Raw genomic sequence first — 12,528 nt, forward strand, 5'->3', positions numbered from 1 at the left:
GTTGCAAACTGTTATTGCCGTCACACAGCATATCCATCAGCTCACATCTGTGAAATGTTTTATCGTCACCAAGCAGACCAAATACCACAGGAGATTCTGATGGCGATAAAAGAAATGTCAGCGCTCTCTTTGTCGTTAATCTTCACCGTCCTCGTGCTTCAGAATCACATTGAGACAGATGTTTCATTAGAAAAAATGACAATGTGGGCAAACTGTCATAACCTCATGATGCCATAGACCTTTTTATTAGTATTTTTTTTCAGTTTTTCACAACAGCAGCAGTGCTTTTTTTGTGCTCCAAGTGGGTTGGATTTCATCCTCCAGAGCAGAGCAGTTACAGTGCATCGCCTATGTGTGCAGAAGCGTTGTACAGCAGAAGCTAACCTGGATGAAATGCAACGTCCACTGGATTGACAGAGCCACCAGATGAGTTTCACACTGAGCTGATCAATACTGTACACAAAGAGGCTATTCACCACAGAGCTGCAACAGAGCAGGATGGCTACAGCGCGTCCACGCTGCGACTGGGCTCAAACATCCAACATGGCTGCAGAGGAAGTGACAGGGTGGGAGCCAGCATGCTCACGATTCTCTGGCAGCCATCTTTGATGTGATTCAGCAGGACTTCTGTCATGTTTAAATCTGTTTTTTATTTTATTGTTGTTGTTTTTCTGCTTCTCCCGGTGCAACAAACTCCCTGCAGCTGTGACAGCTCTTGAATTCTTCAGGGACAATTAGGCAGTTTTTCGCCTTTCATTTTCCAAACAAATCCGTGTTTTCTGTTTTTACAGTTCAGGAGAGCCTTTTTAAAGGAACAGTTCATATTTTGGTAAATGGACTCCGTGTCTTTCCTGCTGAGAGTCAGGTGAGCAGACTGATACCACTCTCATGTCTGTATGTTAGATATGAAGATATAGCCACCAGGCGGTTAGCTTAGCTTAGCATAAAAGACTGGAAACCAGGGGAAACAGCTGGCCTGGCTCTGTCTAAAGTTTGAAATACATCTACCAACACCTCCATAACTCACCAGTGAACCCATAATGCATTGTGTGGTGTAATTATTTGCTGTTTTCCAGGAAAGACCTTCTTCTTCTTTGTCTTTTCATATCTGTTTGTGCACAGATTAAATGAATGTGATCTCTAGGGGTGTTTTTGATAGTATCTTCTTACTTTGGACAAGGTCAGGCTAACTGTTCCCCCATGCTTCCAGTCTTTATGCTAAGCTAGGATAATCATCTCCCGGCTCTAGCTCCGTATTTAGCAGTGAGCTGCTGTTATTTTACACATCAAAGTCTGTTTCCAGATGTTCAGGAATTCTACTGCATATGTGAATAAAATTGCTTAAAGCCTTTAGTGACTCCAGAGGGAGCTGCGTGGGGTCTGATACAGTAAACGTCCTCAAGTGATGTCACTTGAGTCAGCGTCGGGTGGAGACTACAAGCTTGAAAATGAAATGTCGGTGTGGAGATAGAAAGAAGTGAGCTTACCAGACCTCTGTACCTGCTCCTCATCTCTGCTGCAGGCTACAGGCTCCAGGCTGCATTAGCCGCAATTAGCATAACATGCCACAATCTCCTGACTGAATTGTCAGTGCATGTGGGTAATGTAGGCGCCAGGTTTTAACAAGGAAGAGGAGCGTTTGGAATGAAAAAGTAGATATCTCTGGTTCTGTTGCTTCGATTATTTTCGTCCATCGTGAGTCCGACAGCGTTATCGGAGAATGAAGAACTAAAGTTAAACCGGTGGAGATTTCTTTTAATACACAGACATCAGAGTGGTATCGAGTGTTGCATCTAACTCTCAATAAAAAAATCAATAATTCCATTTACCAAAACGTTTCCTTTGAATTAACAGGACGGGGTTCCTACACATTTTTAGATCCCATTCTGAGATTTCGTGAGTTACTGTACGACATGTGCAGGGCTGCAGCCAGGATTTAAAAAACACTGAGGACAAAACATTTTCTCATTTATTTAACTTTTAAGTGTCATTTTGGATCATTTTATCTCTAAAATTTATTCTCCAAAGAATTTAATTCCAGCAATCTGCTACTATTGAAAATCCTTTGGGTTTAATTGATTTTTTGACCTAAAAACAATCAAATGTTAGAACTTTGACCGCAAGAAACAGCAGAATGGTCCTTTAAACTCACCACGCGTGATTTGTGAGTAATTATTCCTCCTCCTGAGGTTGTTCACCCCCCAGATTTCCGGAATCCTCAATGACAGCTACAGTCCTGGACATGTTGAGCATTATTTCATATTTTTGCATCTTTTTTTCTGGCAACCTGCAAGCAAACAGGTTTTTTTTTTTCCTTCAAAAATGTTCTTTTAAGGGATCAGCAGCAGCTAAAGCTTGACATTTAACATGTGACGGTTTGGAGGGAGGAGAAGGGTGATTTTGATCAGAATACCGTGACATTTTCCAGCATTTTAAAAATCATCCGCCACAACTTTTCTGCGTGCAGAAGACACAAATGCCAAATTCCAAGAGGAGACTGTAGGAACCCTCCTGTTCATGATCAACCCTGTTCGACTAGATTTGGAATCGTGTTCGTTTAGCCTGACATGAAATGGAACATCAAAGCTCATATTAACACTTAAGAATGCATCTTTAACAAGAGGTCTGGGAGATAGAATCGGCTCTTCCTTCCCTCAGAGTCGGTCCCTTTGCACTATTTTACAGTGTGATAGCCATTCAAATGAGCAAAATCCAGACTCTTCAGGAAATTAAGGTAAAAATCACACTGATGCATACAGATTCGTACATTTACACTCATTTTGGAGCCTTGTTAAAGTGAACATCAGTCACAGCAAGAAAGGAAAAGAAAACGCATACACTGGCCACGAGAATAAACCAAACCTGCGTCTTTTTCTCAAACTGAAATCATGCTTTTATCTCCATCTGGGCCAGGCACGTCTGAGGAACAAAACTAAACTTGTTGTAGGCACCAGTATTTCCCCTTATTGAGTCAGGAAAATGAAACACAAATCTTATTTTTTGCCCTTGGGGCTCATGATAGCTTAGTCCTAAGCTGTTTGTGCTTACAAGCCAACTGACGTTGACTGTCAAACTCATATGGCAAAGTGAGTCTGTAGGCTACAGTCCAGTGCAGCACGTACAGGCGGGGCCCCTGCATCTGGGGCTATGGGCTTTCTCCAAGTCACTATAATAACACTATCAACTGCAAAGCAGTCACAGGTTTCCACATCAGCACATCCACTGACATTCCCCTCTGCACCAACAGCAGCCGCCAATCTTTCTTTAACATTCCGATGTTTAGGAAATGACAGCCATTCATTACGCGGTGCCATCAGAGAACACACTGCAGACTGGATGGCAGGTCATTAGATTTCCACAGTCCTCTGCACCGCTTTTCAGGTGAACGCTCATTCTGCAGCCACATTATCATAAACAATCTGGATGTTGGTGTTGTTGCCCTCAGGAGGGAAACCTGGGGAGTGAAATATTTGTGGGTGGGTTTGATTCATTTCTGGCATTATACAGCTGATTGGAGATGAGTTTGGGGGGGGGGGGGGGGTTATTATGGCTGGTAATCATCGTTCATGCCCTGCAGCATTTAAACCGTATTAGTTTGTGGAAAGCCTGTTTGAAGTCCTCGTTGGACATGGTGTAAATGATGGGGTTGATTAAAGAGTTGAGGTAACCCAGCCAGGTGAAAATGTCAAATAACTCCGGGTGGAAGCAGGACTCGCAGACAGGCACTAGGAGAGTGTAAATGAAAAACGGGAGCCAGCATATGATATAGGCCCCCAGGATTATCCCCAAAGTTTTGGTCGCCTTCCTCTCGCGGGCGGCGGAGATCCGCTTCTTCTCCAGCAGCGCGTCGGACACAGTGACTTTGACTTGGCTCACGTTCGCGGAGGAGGTAGTGTCACAGGAGGAGGTGTCGTTCGTCCCGTAGTTCAGGGAGGTGGTGGACGCTACCGAGCCGGGGGAGTTGGTGATCAGGTGCGCCGAGGTGAGTCTCTTCCCCGGCTTGTTGTGCGACTGCTTCAGGATGCGCTTTCGGGCTTCCACGTAAATCCTCCCGTACAGGGCGATGAGCAGCAGCGTGGGGATGTAGAAAGCGCCGAAGGTGGAGTAGATGGTGTAGAAAATGTGGTCGGTGTTCACGTTGCAGGTCGTTACCTCCTCTGCTTTCACCTGGCGCCAGAAGAAGGGCGGCAGGGAGATGGAGATGGCGATCACCCAGGCGGTGGCGATCATGCCGGCGGCGCGCGCCGGCGTGCGCTTCTTGGAGTACTCCACCGCGTCCGTGATGGCCCAGTAGCGGTCCAGCGCAATTACGCACAGGTGGAGGATGGAGGCGGTGCAACAGGTTATATCCGAGGACAGCCAGATGTCACACATCACCTGGCCGAGTGTCCACGTTTGGCTGACCGTGTACAGCGCACTGATGGGCATCACCAAAATGGACACCAGGAGGTCCGTGACGGCCAGGGAGGCGATCAGAAAGTTTGCCGGGGTGTGCAGTTTTCGGGACTGGTAAATGGTGGCGATGACGAAGGCGTTTGAAAGCGTCGTGGCGAAAGTTATGAGGGCTAAGGTCACGGCGAGACCCACTTGGAAAGCCACGTTACTGTCTTTCGCCTCCGCTTTCGACGTGAAATTGGCATGGGTGTAGTTGGTGGAGATGTTCAACAGCTCTCCGTAGATGACAGGCGTTGGTTTGAGCTGACTGGCATTCTCCATCCCTCCACCTTCCCTCGTCAGATCGCCCTGTCATTGAGCTGAAAGGAAAGCCTGGAGATCAGTGTGAAATCACTCAGATATTCATCCACCGCTCGCGTTTCTCGCCTTCTGTAAACCCAAAATAAAAGCGGCTCCATCTCCAGCAGCAGCAGTTATCCAACAATCAGACGACAGGTGTTGCCTCAGAGACACATTTCTGCCTCCTCCTCTTCATCTTACTCACTTCACCCGCAGCATTTTATCTTTAATCAACTTAAATATCCAAGAAATGAAAATAAAACACACAGAGGGGCTTATCCATCATCAATAAATCTTTGTCTGTGTTGTTAGAATCATTTTCCAAATATTATCAGCATCCAGTGTTCAAATAAAATACTTTGTTCTGTCTGTTATCTGCTTTTTAATCCGCTCAGAGTCTCCTCACAAGTTCAGAGCTGCTGAAGTCTGACTCCTGGTTTTATACTGCCAACGCAGGGCAGCGTTACCTCTCTCTCTCTCTCTCTCTCTCTCTCTCTCTCTCTCTCTCTCTCTCTCTCCCTCCCTCTCTCTCTCTCTCTCTCTCTCTACCTCTTGCTCTCTCTGCCTACCTCCCCCTCTCTCTTTCCTCTCTCTCTCTCTCCCTCTCTCTTTGCTCTCTCTCTCTCCCCCCCTTCCTCTCGCCCCCCCCCCCCCATCCCTTGTAAATGTTAAAGGACTCTTTTTTCTATTATCTATTTTCTCCTTTTCTTTTATCAATAATTCTTTCTATTAGAGCCTGATTGACTTTTGAAGCCAGTACCGATATTGATACTTCAATATATTGAATATATAATATAATATAAAATATAATATCAATATATTTCTCAATTGCTTAAATTTGACGACTAAGAATTGTGACAGTTTTTAGTGAAGTACGGAAGCCCAGAGGGGGGAAAAAAAAAAAAAAAAATGGATCATCAAAAAATTGATGATCCATTTTCTGATCAGTCTGGTCTAACCTAATTTCTCACCTGCAATTATGAGTTAAGAACAGGTGGAAAAAAAAGTTTTGGCTGGTGCTTTTTTTTTTTTTTTTTTTGGTCAGGACCTGCCCCCTGTGGCCAAAATTAGTATTACAACAACAATGGCAAAAAATATGCTAAGTTAGATTTAGGATATTTAGATCAGATCAATTTAGATCAGACTTTGATTATTTTTCCTCACTTGCCTCTCAGGGCTTCCGTACAATATTTGCAGTATAAAAATGAACTTGTCAGCGTTCTCTGGTGGACAAACTATGTAATGAAGACACTTCTCAATGAGATGTTCAATCTCACCTCTTTCCATCATATCACAGGACCTTTAAGAGATGCACTTAGTCATTGAATTGTAAAAGTTAAAACTGAAATCTGCACAACAAAATTAGGCGTTTCTATGCTGTCATTTTTATGTTTTTAACAGGTAATACACCAGTACTGATACCTAAGAACTGAGAGGCATCGAAGTCTGACTGTAGCAGGATTTCGGAAATAGTGAGAATTTTTGTTTTTCAAACCACAGATCCCAAAGTCAAAAATGAACTGACACACACACTTTTATATTTTGTTGGGCTAACAGTAACAACAATGTGAGTGTATTCAGTCTGAAAATACTGGAATCAGCATTTTAAATATCCTCCATTTGTTTTTAAGTGGAATACAAACTGCCTCCAGGTATCCAACACCCCTGAGTTCCCAGCAAAGAATACAGAGGACATGATCTCACCTGCCCTCAGCTGTCTTACCTGTGATGAGATGAAGTCAGCTGATCTGTCAGGTTTCTACTCAGTAGTACATTGAATCTTTTGTAGCTATGTGTCTGTCACATGCGTCTAATAAAGAGCTGTGTCTCGTGATTAATTTCAGGATCATTTTTCCGGCAGATTATTATTTCTTAATGTATAAATGTCAGAAAGTTGTGAAAGAAAATCTTTTCTATTCCCCAAAGCCGAAAGCGATTTGATGTTTAGAGATATTAAGTTTATTAGCATGATGAAAACCAGCAAATATTCTCATTTCAGCAGCTTGAACGGGGATATATTTGCTTGAAAAATCACCTTAATTGTTCTAAAATTCTAACCAAATTATGCTGATATTATTTATGCATCACTTGTCAAAATCAGCAATAACAAAGTGCTTTAGAAAAGTCAAGTTAACAGTGAAAATTTAGATCAAAAAGTGACGACAAAATGAGGACTAAAGAAATACAAACATACAAATTTACATACACACTCATTTAATAACCAATTATTGATCATCAGAGGTGGAAGAAGTGCTCAGATCCTTAAGTCCCAACTTTTTCGGAATTGGGGTTGTCGTCACCTCCCACCATTGTTAATCACGATGAATGCATGTCTGAATACCTATTAGAATATGTCTAATAGCATCTAGAAAAGTCTCTCACAGACTGAACATCCCTCTCTCTCCCTCTCTCTCCCTCTGAAGTGCTTTCATTAAGGCCCTCTGCTGGGTCATAATGCCCGAGGGTTTCCTCCGCAGAGGCTAACAGGCTAACAGGGTCCATTATTCTCTGCCACAGACTAATGAGTGAAGTCTGGTGAGCCGAGCAGTTTCAGCACCGCGGACAGCTCTCTGACCTGAGCGCAGCTGAACAGGCTGCAGCCTGAAGCTCCCTCCAGACTCCATGTTTTAATAGTGACCTGAAGGGGGGAGACGCAAGCAGGGATCAGCGGTGGAGGAAGGTTTATTCAGATCTTTTGCTTAAGCAAAGAAAAACTAATACCGCAGTGTAAAAACACTCAAGGCCTGCAGTGAGAATGTTACTCCAATAAAACTTTGTAAGTATAATGAGGAAAATGCACTTAAAGTATTAAAAGTAAAAGTGCTCAATGCAGAAAAATCTCCCTTATATATGAGCTCATTAGGTTATTATGACCCATGCATTCATGTAAAAGCTCGAGGTGGAGCTCATGATCATCGGCTAATCATTTAAAGTGTACTTCTATAAACTGTTGGGTAGTTTAATGTTAAAAAAAAACAAAACATATTTTATAAGATCTTCATAAGTTTCATCTGCAAGAATCTTAATTCTAAAGTTACTAGCAACTAAAGTTGTTGGATAGATGTATTAAAGTAAAAAGCTTAATATTTCCCTCCGAGATGTGATGAAGAAGAAGCAGAAAGTGGCATGAAAAGAAAAGACTCAACTGAAGTACAAGTACTTCAAATTTGTACTTGAGTAAATGTACTCAGTTCCACTGCTCCGCTTCCAGGGAAATAAGTTTCTTTCATTTTAACCTGTTTGACCTTTGAATGGAAACTTTTTGTTAAGCTCTAAATCAAATCAATACTCTGTAGTAATTATAAGGAAATAAAGTATTCAGAGAAAGTACAATAGTAGCCGATTTATTTTAGTTTTTACAAAGAAAATTAGCAATTTCAGTGGAAAACAACAGCTGCTTATAAAAGTCTGTCCTTTTTATCATCTATCGAAGTGAACTCCTGTATCAGTTGCCATTAATTTCTTTAAAAATCTCACTATTTTCCTCATATTCATGCCAAATTACATAAGCAATTTAGGAAATTCTTAAAAAATGAGCATCACCCAATTGCTTTTTTTCACTGACTGAAGTTGGTGTACTTCACGGGAGTGTTGTGTCTCTACGAGGACCTGGAAACCTATCAGAGCATGCCTTTTTCGTTTCTCAAACAATATTGATATTTGAAGTGAAACAACAGCCTGCCAAGCAAATATTTGGCATGAGCTTGGAAAGCTGTGGTGCATGAAGCCGCCGAGTCCATTTTCAAAGCAATCCAAGCTCAAGGCTGCCAACCATCAAGAGAGCGTGTTGGTGAACTCAGCGACCAAAACTCATCACAGCTATTATGCCGAAACACCTGCGCTGCTTCAGCTCATCATGTGTTTATCCAGACACAAACAGAGACGCACAAAGTGTCCTTGATTCACACAGGAAGTGTAACAGCCAACATCTTCACTGACGTCTAGTATTTATGTAACACCTTCCTCAGCGAGGTTAAAGCGAGCAGCACAAAGTGAAAACAAACAGAAGTGTAAGTATGAGTAAGACATTAGATAACAGTCAGCAATAAAAAAAAGCACACAGTAAAAAAAATAAAATACATTACAGCACATTATTATTTCACTGTGTCGGTCCAGTCCAGGTTTTATTGTCACATGTTCCTTCAATATATGCAGTTAAACGAACAGTTACCTGGTGAACTTACCAACAGGTGTGCGTGAGGGTCAGAGGTTCGGACGTTTGATGGGTTCGTCCACCATTCGGGTCCGACTGTACATTCATGGCATTAAAGCTCTCCAAGCTAACACGCGTGCTAGCAATCAGTTAGCCAGCTTGCTAGCTCAGAGAGTTTTATTTTCCCTCTAAAATTATACATTTATTGAATGAAATGTTGTTCAACTGTGCACAAAACGGCAGAGGAACATTGTTCACCTTCAGTACAGAACAGCAGAGAGAAGCTAAAGGTGTTGTTGAGTCTGAGCTAACGGTTAGCTCGCCAGCTACCTTTACCAGTACATAATTAGCCCTGTGAGTCACCACTGTCAGCAAGGTTGTGACCTCCGCCTGTTTCATGTTCATGGCACTTTTCACACACGTCAGCCTGTTACCGTGTCAGTGTTAACAAACGTGCTTTTACAAATAATGAGAATCGGCGGTGAAAAACTGTGGGGAGCCTTGAGGAGCAGCTGCACTTTGCAAAGGTTTCTTACTTTTAGCAGCTCTGTACTTTTGAGGCAGAGCTAGTTGATCACTTGCAGAAAGTACAATCAAAGAGAGAGTTTATGCATAAATCATTTATCACACTTCATTTCATCCACTCTGCACAGTCCATCCATACTGTGCACCTGTGGCAGGCGCTGCATCGATCACTGAGCCGAGCAGAGAGCTGAGTCACAATGCAAAGCTCCCCATTCTCCACTTGAGCTTCTGCTGACCTTCACCCGCGTGCCCGCAGGCTCGGCACTGACTCGAGGAACCACGTCATGGATGCTCTCCGCTGAAATGAGATTCCTGGGTAAGGTGGCCGGCCTCACTCTGCGAGAGGGTGAGGGCCTCAGTGACCCGGCAGGACCTCCGTATCGAGCGGCTGCTCCTCTAAATGAACACGGTCGGCTTGTTGCAGCAGACACCTTCGAGTGCTTAACTCAACAGGAAGATATTTCTCCTTACAGAAGCCTTGACGCAGCCCATCTTCATCCAATGTCATACTTTGAATTTGATAATTGAGTCCTAGTAACCTCACTCTCTTTAAAGGGATTAGTGCAGCACTTCCGTAATGGTGGGACTGAGCAGAGTCCAAGATATCCTGACTGCTAGTCCCTAGACGTGGCCAAGATACGAAATCACTGGGTACGACATTTCCCATAATGCACTCTGCCTGGTAAATGCTCTGTCTTGTACTCCACATTGTGACACAATTCAACTCAGAGCTCCTTCAGAGCTCGGCAGACACACTCACAGCCAGAGTAATACTGATGATACACTTACTTAATACTTAATGGGCCCCTGACCACAGACAGATAGAGGGCCCCTCTTCTACCTGCCACAGAAGGCACCCTCTGTCTCCCTACATCACCACTGTTGTTAACCTCACAAAATTTGTGCTGGTGGTTGAAAACAGATCCCGAACTTGCTGTCTGTGCTGATTTTCCAAAAAGAAGTCGATTCAAAGAGAAGCCCTGTATTGGAACAAGTTGTCAAATAAATGTAGTGGAGCAAAAGTAAAAAGTAGCATAAGATAGAAATAGTTGAGTAAAAGTACCTCAATATTGTACTTAAGTACAGAACTTGACTACATGTATTTTTAGTGACTCTCCACCCCGTCTAAAGCCACATTTAACTGAGCCTTGATGTGCCTCCACTCCCACATCTGGGATTCAAATGAAGCAAAATAACCTGGGAATTTGGGCAGCAGTCCAAAATGGTCGCTGCACTGATAACAAATAAATAAATAAAAACAACTGAAGCACAGCAAGAGCCTGAGATCAGATCCAGAAGAGGGCCACTGGTTGCTGCAGATAATGAGCCATGATTCTCTCATGTTGAAGCAGGCCGACGTGTTTCGACAGCAGCGCTCCTGCACGTCGAGGATACTTGAAAATGTCATGCAGGAAACTTTTAAAAGGTTAACAATCACAGTATGCAAATTTTGACAATTTGCAGTGAATTAGACGACCATTAGTTTAACCCAAGGAGAGAAAAACAAATCAAAAATGACTTTTTCCGCTGGCTAAAAACCGGCCTGAGGAAAAACCATTTATTCTGATGATGCTCCAACAGTGAATCAGTCAGTGTGTGTCGACAGCGAGTTTGTTGTGTTTCTCCTCTATCAGTGTTTTGTTGTCTGCCGATCCACATTTTAACAGATGACCTTGTCAACGACTACATGGAGTGTCAGACGCTGCAAGCTTCAACCATTTATCCATTTTATTTACCATTGTGTTTAGCCAACTGTTTTAACCATTTATCAATTGTTTTATGTAATTTTTATTGAGATTACAAAGGTTCTGTAGGCTGCAACAACTACAAATTCATAAATAAAAATACCAGTAATCATATGAAACTTCTGTCGTCTTATATTTTAAGATTTAAGCTTGGAAATTAATTATGAAATGTTATCCCTTTTTGTTTTGAAAAGCTTTGTAAGCTAACTTTTTTTTTTAAATTTAGGCTGCATCTTATTTGATTTACATTTTTGATGCTTTTATTTGATTGATTTGATTAAAAAAAAAAACACATTTGATCAATACTATAACTCTCATTGTTATTAATCTTTCAAACACGTTTCATGGGTGAGATTTTAAGAGGGTCACGGATTTGCATGACGCGTTCACGGTCCATCTGCTGTCATGGCGGACGTTCACCGGATCAGACGGGTCACAGATTTACCCGTAACACCTGTTCAGCCGTTGGAGCGAAATTAACGTCCCAAATTTGAAGATTGTAAGCTTTTAATGGGGAAGCTGAGAACAGGCGTCGAGCAATGGAAAGTAAGGACGGTCATTTAAAAGATAATTAGTTCGACAGTTAACATGAACAGTTTTAAGGGCAGAATCGTGAAAACTCGTTTGTTCAACAGTTCAACAGTTGTTTGTGTACGGTGCATTAAGCTAGTTAGCCATGCTCGGTAACTTTAGCTAGCTCTAACTTAGTCATGGTTTAAATTATAGCCGAGTAATTTAACGTTATTGTTTCTTTCAGCAGTGATATTTCCCGCTGTGGTCCGGAGACAGATGTGAATTCAGGCTTATTAAATTGGTTAAACCAAAAAAGTAGCACAAGTTAATTTTAGCTAACGTAAACGTTACGGTGCTAGCTTAGCTGGACGCACCTGTGCTTCGGTAAACATAGAGCAAGTGAACTTTACAGGTTAATGCGGAATAATTTGTGTATGGTAATAATATGTTCTCCAGTCCAGTTACATATCAGGGACAAAACTGATCTGAAGTTTTGACATATGAAGACAATAAATGTTGTCCGATAATGGACGCATGGTATATTTCGTAAGCTAGGTCTGTTGCCAAAATAAAGAAAAGTGTCTCAGTATTTGAGCGGCTTGTCAGAAGGATTCTGAATTGAGCTCCTAACTAGAATTGTTTTGGTTACAGGTTGGGAAACTTCAGACTGATAAAGTGTTTTAAATCAGATACACTCCCACAAACTGCATTACGATTCACGTAATTTATCAAAATTGAAATATTTTGTGAGCCTGCTGAAACTGAGAATCAGAAGCTAAACAGTGTTGATGAAACAGAAGCCAGACGTACATTTGTCTTTTGTGCAACTTGTACTTTGTGATTAAATGTGTGGATTTT

The 12,528-nt window shown here is 42.2% G+C and overlaps 2 protein-coding genes across 2 annotated transcripts in view; one reads left to right on the plus strand and one right to left on the minus strand.

The window, feature by feature from the left end:
- Positions 1-220: 220 nt before the first annotated feature.
- LOC143336730 (5-hydroxytryptamine receptor 1B-like) lies at positions 221-5,125 on the minus strand. Its single transcript, XM_076757020.1, has one exon. The coding sequence runs from the start codon at positions 4,714-4,716 to the stop codon at positions 3,565-3,567; it is 1,152 nt and encodes a 383-aa protein (XP_076613135.1). The 5' UTR covers positions 4,717-5,125; the 3' UTR covers positions 221-3,564.
- Positions 5,126-9,715: 4,590 nt separating this feature from the next.
- The window catches only part of mei4 (meiosis-specific, MEI4 homolog (S. cerevisiae)), a 44,563-nt gene continuing 41,750 nt past the window's right edge, over positions 9,716-12,528 (plus strand). Inside the window, exon 1 of the mRNA XM_076756902.1 lies at positions 9,716-9,758. Within this exon, the coding sequence (XP_076613017.1) occupies positions 9,716-9,758 (43 nt within the window). The remainder of the gene's footprint in view (positions 9,759-12,528) is intronic.

This window comes from Chaetodon auriga, chromosome 18, assembly GCF_051107435.1.
Source record: "Chaetodon auriga isolate fChaAug3 chromosome 18, fChaAug3.hap1, whole genome shotgun sequence".
Classification (NCBI taxonomy): Eukaryota; Metazoa; Chordata; class Actinopteri; order Chaetodontiformes; family Chaetodontidae; genus Chaetodon; species Chaetodon auriga.